Source organism: Sesamum indicum, linkage group LG3 (assembly GCF_026168435.1).
Source record: "Sesamum indicum cultivar Baizhima isolate 11 linkage group LG3, ASM2616843v1, whole genome shotgun sequence".
NCBI lineage: Eukaryota > Viridiplantae > Streptophyta > Magnoliopsida > Lamiales > Pedaliaceae > Sesamum > Sesamum indicum.
Genome location: NC_142659.1, coordinates 1,137,806 through 1,147,617, shown reverse-complemented (window position 1 = coordinate 1,147,617; position 9,812 = coordinate 1,137,806). Strand labels below are relative to the sequence as shown.

The 9,812-nt window shown below is 30.0% G+C and overlaps 1 protein-coding gene across 1 annotated transcript; it reads left to right on the top strand.

Annotated features, from left to right (window-relative positions):
* Nucleotides 1-5,918: 5,918 nt before the first annotated feature.
* Nucleotides 5,919-8,395, top strand: LOC105156934 (histidine-containing phosphotransfer protein 1). The gene is made up of 6 exons (XM_011073203.3): nt 5,919-6,116; nt 6,253-6,383; nt 6,578-6,646; nt 7,333-7,404; nt 7,522-7,594; nt 8,147-8,395. Exons 1-6 carry the CDS (start codon nt 6,057-6,059, stop codon nt 8,204-8,206), a joined length of 465 nt encoding a protein of 154 aa, XP_011071505.1. The 5' UTR covers nt 5,919-6,056; the 3' UTR covers nt 8,207-8,395.
* Nucleotides 8,396-9,812: the final 1,417 nt, after the last annotated feature.

Below are 9,812 nucleotides of genomic sequence, written 5' to 3'. Positions count from 1 at the left end.
CTGTGCATGAACAACCTCAATGATTACATGGGATTATTTGTTGACTTGTATGTCCTAAAATTCCTCTCCTGAAAGAAAGAAAAACAAATAATAAAAATATCCATGTTTGTAAACTTTTTTTATTATAAATGAATCGAATATTTCGATTCGAGATAGTTAAATATGATAAACTTGTGATAACCAAGTCCCAATATTATCTTTTTTTTTATTATTATTATTGGTAAAAATGATTAAATTGGAATAAATTCGTTGTACCTATCCCAACTAAAATAACATAACCTCCACGAAATATCAAGTATTATGAGCCAGCTATGTTAGTCCATCTTACAACCATATAATGTTGAGGAGTTTTACGTTTTAAGTGAAATTCAAACTCGTAACATTCAAATATAAAATCGAACACTTAATTACCAGAGCACCATGTTGATGGTACCTAGGTCCAAACGTTGTCAATGTTCTATATATATATGTGTGTATGTATATGTCAAATGGTAGTGGAGTGGACAAATGAGAGATTCCAATAATTGAAAGCAATAAGATGTCCTTTCATATGATGCTCATTGTCTTGTCCAAAAGTTTGAATAGTAGTAGACCACTACCAAAGCATAAATTCCATCAACACTAATATGGTCTCCTCAAGATCACTAAGGTGGCCCCAAACTGAAAAATTTTGACTAGACCTTCTTGCAACATAAAATTCTTACATACATAAAAGATTTTTACACTATGAAGTTAAAAAAAGGGTAATTATTATAAATGGTTTCTTGATAGTGTATTTAAAATCAGTTTAGTTTCTTCATTTTCATTTCCTAACATTATCATAAAGTTCATATTTTATTTTATTTTATCTATTGGTTAATATTTCAATGTAAAAGTCATTTAAACCTGGTCATTTGACCTACACATCATAATATACATCTTTTAAAAATATTACATATTTGCTTCTGAAAATATAGTATGTGCAGGTCACACGATCATGATCAAGTTTGGAAGACTTTGTTGTCAAGAGTTGGCTAAGGGGCTGGAATGAAATAAAATATGAACTTTATAGATGATAAGATGAGGGGAAAAAAAAAGATGGGGGCTAAACTAAACGGCATTTATCATATTTGGAGGGAGCGTAACTTGAGACGATTCGAGAACATTGAGAGATCTCTGACTATAGTCGCTAGTGTTATTATAGAGGATGTCAGACTACGTATTCTTAGTATTAACTTGTCGAGCTCTGTTAGTACAAGTGCACTAATTCTAAACACAAATATAAGCGAACATTTATGACAATTACCCTAGTAAAAATGATGACATGTGTAGAGGTGGTAATTGGACCGGTACCCAGTAAAACTAGCCCCGAACTGGCCGCTCATGCTCCAAAAATTTGAATGCCCCTAAGGTTTAGAATCTCTTCTCTCTCAAATACTCAGTTGATAAATTAAAAAATTGTCTTACAATACTTGACGAGGAGGAAGATAAAGAAGTTGTTACTAATATTTTATTGTGAATTATTTTGTTATGAATAATTTTATTCGTACTTTAGAATTTATTTTTTGAATTTGAATATTTTATTAATAATTTTATTTGTAATTGATATGTTGATTCTTTTAAACATTTGTGGAATAAATAAATAAAAAATAATTGGGTCTATCGGATTAGACCAATCTCGATGAACTTTGTACTAGGATGGACCGAGTCCTGAGTCCTTCCCGCCCCATTGTCACCCATAGTCACATTATCAATTGTGATTGTATACAATTAATAACAATGTTGATCTTGTTGTTTTATTTTTTCTTGATAATAATTTCTTTCTTTATAGTTGATACCTGGGATGACACCAGCATGCCACAAAGTAGTAAACCTAACTAGGCTAGACTACCCTTAGCTTATTGGTGAGACATAAGCCAATTTAGGTTCAAATTTAGTCCGTTGATTACCCGTCCAACTCAAGGGACTCGTTAGCCCCGCTTCACACCTCAAATGACACACCACCTCGAAGCCACGTCGATAAACATAACAATTATAACTTGTTGGATAAATTGACAAGTGACCATTCCCCTTCTATAGGCTACTTACATGTTGATGCGGCAGAATCTGTTCCTGTTAACATAACAAACAATATCACAAAGAAAGTAGATATCCCAAAAAATCCGAGGTATATCTCAACTATCCCAACAACCTCTATATTTCTCTCATCCTGCTTTTATAAATAGGAGTCTAGGTAGACCAAAAAATATAATTTATTTTTCAACTTTACTTTGAGTCACACGCACGAAGTTTAGCACACCAACCCTCCTTTTCTGCAACATTTGCTATTGCAATCATCTTCCGCACGATCTCTACTCTTTTCATCGCTAAGCTTGCTAGTTCTTACAATTTTACTCAGTGTTATTACTCTATCTTCTTCAAAACTCTTTTACTAATCTAAGCATCCTTCGGCTAATCCCTTTTTTGAAGGTTAGTCTTTCGACATTTTTAAAACACTCAAAAAATTATTTAAAATAATTATGGTGTTATTCGACCCCATAATATATATATATTAATAAAACATCATAGGATGGTACTATGCACTTGCACTCTATTACCTGCAGAGTCATTATAGTGCTACTCTTTCATTCATGATGCTCTTGATACTGTTGCTGCCCAGAATGGGGTCAACTAACATCCACAATCTGATACTGTGTTGTCTGAAAGAGAAGCAACAAGATTATAAGCTGATCAATCCAAGATTTTTGTAATTAAACTATCTTGCAATCAACAACACTTAACAAATATTTTTATTTACTTTTTTTGTTCATGTGATATTTTAATTCCAAGGTTTGATTATTCTATTATATGACAACTAATTCCCAACTGTACATATCTACCTTTCTATTTTGTATATATGATCGCAATAAATATTTTAATTCAAATCGGATTTGATCTAACAGCCAATAACATTAACAAAACAAACAAAAATTTACTTATAATAATTAGTGTTCTTTTTTATTTCACATTGTTTTTTTAATTATTTATAGCTCGTAACGTGTAAAGAAATCCAATATTATAATCGTAGTATATTTGCTATGAAATTCTTCAAATTTCTCCAAACGTCGTGAATTATAGAAGACTAAAACTTCTTCGAATGTATCAGAAATTATTAAATTTCCCAAATATCTACGTATTTTTACTTGAGTTGGATCCGCCGAATCATTTATCTAAAATTCAACGGGTTATTTTAGATCAGTATTGATATAGGCCTCATAAAATAGGAGAATTTATATATATGTATATTTTTTTTGGATAAAGATAAATATATATAATATATGTATAGAGTTAATGAATAACCCCTTGAAAGAAATTTTGAGTGAGTGGGCATCTTGAAAACTTTGATAATGAAATGTTACCAAAAAAGAAAGAAAACATCATTCTCTTCTTTCCATTATTGGATTCTTGAAATGGAAAGGATGTAATATTGTGTAATATAATTATTTTGAGGAAATGAAGATTTAATTTTATAATAAAATCTTGTGTGTGTTGCATCTAATTTTTATTATAAATTGATACTCATTTATGTATGAAAAGGTGATGATGAGATGCTACAACACGGAAATGGGCATATCTCATTTGTTTTTTTATTCTTTTTTTAATTCTTTTGATGATATGTTTTTTTTTTAAAGAAGTAATAATTATATATTTTTTTATATCGAATAATATTTCAATATATTTATTCATAACATTTCATAAAAATAGGATTTATGCAATTTAACCCCCTGTGATATGTAAAATGAGTACATATCCCTCTATAAAAAAAAGAATTAGCAAATTACTCCCCTGTGTTTTAAAAGATGAAGCAAATTACCCCCTATCTATGGTTTAGATAGGAGGGTAATTTGCTTCTTTTTCCAAAATACAGGGGGTAATTTGCTATTTTATTTTTTACAATGATTCTTTTTTTTTATTTCTCAAATCACAATGGGGTTAATTGCATTTTCCCCCCTTGAAAAACTCTCATTTAGTCTCAAATAAAAGGGTCATATATATATGCTTGAATTGATAGGTGTGGAAAATGGACGTTTCAGTCCATGATTTTGATTGTATACCCAAATAATTATCACATACTTGGAGGGCTTTATTGGAATTTCCCGTGCTGCTAATTTCCTTAGTTGTAATTTTCATTTGTCAATCTAAATTTAATAAATCACCATACATCATATGTTAAGATGGTGATCACTCTTTGATATACTTATATATATGGGATTTATATCTTTGATATATATACTTAAAATAATATAAATTGCATCGACACCCCCTTGATGTTTGGTCGATTTATATAAATACCCAATTACCCGTTGCAAAGTTATAAATTTATCTGTGAGATTGTAGTTGGAATTATAAGTACATCTCTATTCAGAAGCAAATTTTATAAGTATACCTCCTATGATGAATCACATCGACATCGCTTGAAAAAGTGTGCTTGTAATTTTACAAATTAGATTAAATATAATTTTTGGGAGTGTCAATGTAATTTAGTAAATTTACTTTAGAAATGAAGGAAATGAGTTGTTGAGACTCAAGATTTGGAAATTATTAAACATAAATTACAATGTATTTTTTTTAAATTTGTCATAATTATAAATATTTTTCTGAAATTAATAGTCATCTAACAAATATCCCTCATGACAGCACACTGTAGAAGGGTATTTACTAAACAACTGTTAATTATGTATTTATAATTTTTTATATAATAAAAAGTGTTTATAATTATTAAAAATTTGACCAGATCCCTTTTTAATTTATCCAATTATTAAAAAAGACCCTAAAGGAGTAGTGTTCGCGAGCGTTTTAGAAAATTATTTTTCAACTTTTGGATTCAAAAAAGCATTTTTTAAGTATTTGGGATATCAGCTTTTACTTCTGAAACAATTAAAAAAAATATTTTTAGGCCAAAAGTTAAAAGCAGCTTGTGGGTACTTTTAGTTGCTTTGGTTTTTTTGTAAATAAATTCAATTTTATTTTTTACTGCTTTACCTTTATAATAATCTTAATTCAACTTGCCGTTTTGATTTACTTTTAGAATTATATATTTTAAATTGATATTAAAATTTTTAAATAATTCAAATAATTTAACAATAATCAAATTTATATTTTCACATATCTAATATTTTAAAATCTTTATATTTCATTTTCTATATCATCTAACTACATTATTTTATTCACATATTCCGTTCACATATTATTATTTGATTAATTAATAAAAGATATATATTCTTTTACAATCATGTGAATTTTGTTATTGTATATGAGTCAATAATTAATAGGAGTATTACTAAATCAAATATGTTTTTAAATATTTTTAAAAAAATAAATATGAAATATACTAATCAAAATAAAATTATTATTTTTTTATAGAAAAATAGTTCTTATTGATAAACAATAATTGAAATAATAAGTAAAAAATAATATCTTTTTAACACATAGGACAAAGCCGGCTTTTTTAATCAATTACGTTTATTTTTGAAGTGATTTTTCTCCAAATATTATCCAATTTAACTTTTATCTATTTTTTTATTAATTTTACAAATACAATCCACTTTTAATTATAATCTAATTTTTAATTTTACCTACACAAATTACTTGTTTAAAAGTAGAAATTTTTGCAAATATTACTTTAACAAAGAAAAAAATGAAAGAAGCAACAAGAGGGGGGGGGTGGGGGGGGGGGTTGTCTATGTGGAGATTTGCAAAGGCTGAAAAATGAGGGTATTTCTATCAAATCAAGGCATGGTAGTGGGTGTAAGTTTCAGAATTTCTGTGATTTAACACATCATACAAATCCAAAACCCCCAAAAAGGAGAAGACTCCAAATCACTTCAAAAGTTTGGATCTTCCTCTGCTCTGCTGCACTCTGTCTACAACGCATTAAATTCACCAAATGCCCTTTTCAATCAACCATTTATAACCCTTGATTGTACCATTTATTCCTCAAGATCTCCCACTTCCAATCATATCTCTCTCTCTTCCCCCTTCTTTTGTTTTTGTCCAACACCCAAAGAAAAAGGGAAGAGCCCATTAGGAGGAAAGCTATGGAGGTGGATCAGCTGCAGAGGAGTTTTCTTGAATACAGTCGTCTTTTGTTTCATGAGGTAAGATTAGATGAATTTTAAATGATTTATTTATTTATTTTTAGTTATAATTGGTGTGTTTTTGTGGTGAATTCTTGAATTCTTTTTTGGGGTTTGATTTTGATGGGTTTTTTGGTGGTTGGGTTGGAATTTGAAGGGGTTCTTGGATGGTCAGTTCAGTCAGCTGCAGCTACTTCAAGATGAGAGCAACCCTGATTTTGTGCTTGAAGTTGTGTCCCTCTTCTTTGAGGATTCTGAAAGGCTTCTCAATGATCTCACCATAGCATTGTAAGTATTCCTCTCTCTCTCTCTCTATATATATATATATATGTATATATGTATATATATATGTGCTTGTGTGTGTGTGTGTGACCGTAAGAGCAAACAAATTGCAGTTGTTGCGAGAAACCTTAATACATAAAGATGAAGTTAGAGCTATTTATTTCTCTTCTTTAGGATGATAGTGAGTATTATTGATGCAGAGATCAGCAGAATGTAGACTTCAAGAAGCTAGATGCTCATGTTCACCAGTTCAAAGGCAGTAGCTCAAGGTATAGAACTGGCCTTTTTTCTTCTGATTTCATATCAAACTCAATAGATAAATACAGGCAGGTCCTTTTTTTTCCCCTGTGATGCGGAAGATTCTCACCCAAACCGGGCTTGGCTCACCAAACTAATCACACAACAAGTACACTTGTGGTATGCACACGCCAAGTCTATTGTACTTGATACATAATTGGTTCAGGTTCGACCAAACTCGGTGCCCATGCATAGTAGACAAAAGAAAACTAACATATTCTTTGTTTGGAAGTAATTGGACCATCACTTTCCTATATAGGAGAAACCATTGAGCTTACTCTGTTAAAATACAAGGAAACAAAAGCTATAATGCTACTCGGACGGATAACACTTCCCTAATGATGAATTTTCAATGAAAAACTAAGTTTAGGGGAACTAGGAGTGATTCAAGATATGTGTTTCAATGAGTTGGTTTGACGGTGAAAAGAAAAGAAGAGCATCGTATATCAATGTGATCATTCTTTGAGGTTTAGAGTAAGTTGGAGAGATATGGTTTTCCCAGAATTTATGCAATTTCAGGCTTCGATTAAGATAGCTGGGATTCCGTCCGATCGCTACCGGTGTTTACTAACGGAGATCCCAACAGGGCTATTATTAGATGTTCAATATCCTTATTTTTGTTCCGAGTGATAAAACATGGTGAATTTTTTTATGACAGCATTGGTGCTCAGAGAGTCAAGAATGTCTGTATCGCTTTCCGCAACTTGTGTGACGAGCAAAATGCTGAAGGGTAAGGAAATTTGTAATCTTGTCCTCTCATTTTCATCTTCCATTATATGGGATTGGATAAAGCAGAGTAAAAAAACCATACTGTAGAAAATGTAGTTATATTTCTGAGTTTTATCAGGTGCCTGAGATGCTTGCAACAAGTGAAGCAAGAGTACTTGCTAGTCAAGACCAAGCTCGAGGCCCTACTACGGGTGTGTTTTCGATAACTTTCCTCGTGCATTTTTTGACATTTGAGAAAAAAGCGACATCAAGAAGGCGCTAAAGTTGTTCTCTGCAATTCTTGTTAGAGGCTGTTCGGATAGATTCATTTAAAAGATTTTACAAATCCACAGGAGCTTACAATATGATCTTTTTTTCCTCTGAAAATAGTTATTGAAATGTTTGGACAAAATAAGATCATCAAATACTAGAAATGATAATTCTGTAATTAATTTGCTAAAAAATGATGGACTTAGTTAAGATTTTGGAAATAAGTCAGACATATTGAAACTTCTTATTTTAGGATCTTACAAGTTACTTTTTCGGAAAATTTGCCAAGCACTCTACAGTGTTTTATAAGCTCTCAAACATCTTAGATTACATCCTAAACAAACAACCTTTGGTGCCAAACTTGACAACATAGTCGTTTCTCTAGGAACTTTTCGTGATGTTTCTGTCCTGTATCGAGGAATACGTGTCAAACATATCCAGGGACGGCATGATAAACGCGTGATTATGACTTGAATTATGGTTTTTTATTTCAGTTGGAGCAACAGATTGTGGCAGCTGGAGGAGCAATTCCCATGTTGAATGAATTTTGTTGAGTCAAATGGAAGTTGTACTGAGTGGTGGAGGAGGAATTTTCTTATGAGTTCTTATGTTGAATCTATCACTTTGGTTAAGGCTAAGGTTGTTGTTGTATGGGATTGCATCAGAAGTGATTGTTCTTCTGCTTCTTTGTCTGAACCGTGGAAAAAATCCTCTGTCAATAATCCATTTCGATTGTCTTCTTATCTTGTACTGGTTTGAAGGTTGTGTTTGGACCTTGAGTTTTACACACACAAACTAGAATTTCTAAAAATGTACTTACTTCGTGGCGACGCTCACTCGATGTGTGTGTATAATTTAAATTTTTATCATGTTTATATAACTGAATAAATGATAGAGAAGAAAAATGAACTAACAACTTACCAAATTTATTGAAAATATTTAACTTTTTATATGTATTAAGAAACTTATTGCTAACATCAAGTGATTACAGGGATTATTGTTCTTGGAGAAAGAATAAGTACTTTGAGGGTACTCTAATCAAAGCACAACATTAGTTACTCTAAGAGTGTTTGCCAAAGTTTTGAAAAAGCGTTTTCAGCTTTCAGTACCGAAAATCATTTTGAAAGTGTTTGGGATATTGGTTTTTATTTTTGAAATTGTTAAAAAAAGTGTTTTTAAATCAGAAGTAGCTGCGTCGGTATTTTTATAAACAAATTGAACTTTATTTTACTATTTTAACCTCATGATAATCGTAATTCAACTTACTGGTTTAAAATTGTATGTTTAAAGTTGATATTGGAGTTTTCAAATAATTGATAGTAATCAAATTTATACTTTCATATATTTAATAGTTTAGAATTTTTGTATTTTTATTTGCTATATTAATTAATTATATTGATCCTATATCATTAAAAAAATATAAATTGACGGCTATGATAAATCAATAAAATAATTTTTTTTCCGTTGTCATGCAAAAGTTTAATTATTGTGTATCAGTCAACGATTATATTACATAGTAGAAGCATTATTAAATTAAACATTTAATTTTTTAATTAATATGTTCAGAAAGTTAAATATTGAAATGTACTAATGAAAATAAAAATTATCATTTTTGGTGGAAAAATAATTATTGACAAACAAGTGCAAATATACGTCAAAACTAATATCTTTTTTAACATAAAGGGACAAACGATCTTTAATCAGTTAAGAAAGTAATTCATTTTTTTAAAGACTATCCAATTGAAATTTTATCTGCTTTTCACTTTTTGTACAAATACTATACACTTTTAATTTTGGTACAAAATTTAATTTATTCTTAAAAAAAAAGAAAAAGAAAAATTCACAAACACTCCCTAAAATCCTCACACTAAATAAATAGTAAACATAGATAAAGCGCATATAAGATTATTTGTGGTTTTGGGAATCCTTTCTTCTCAGTAAAATCAAAGATCTAAATATAGTGCAAATTTTGTAGCTTATGGTCAAACTGTTCTTACTTGCTGTGTCAAAATGATAATATAAGTTAATATAAATTTAAATATTATATATTTATTGGATATAAAAATATTAAATGATTTTAAATAAAGAAATAAACCATTTAAGCACAACATAAACTCCAATTTTAAATATTAATGGAGGATAGGATTATGATGATCCTTA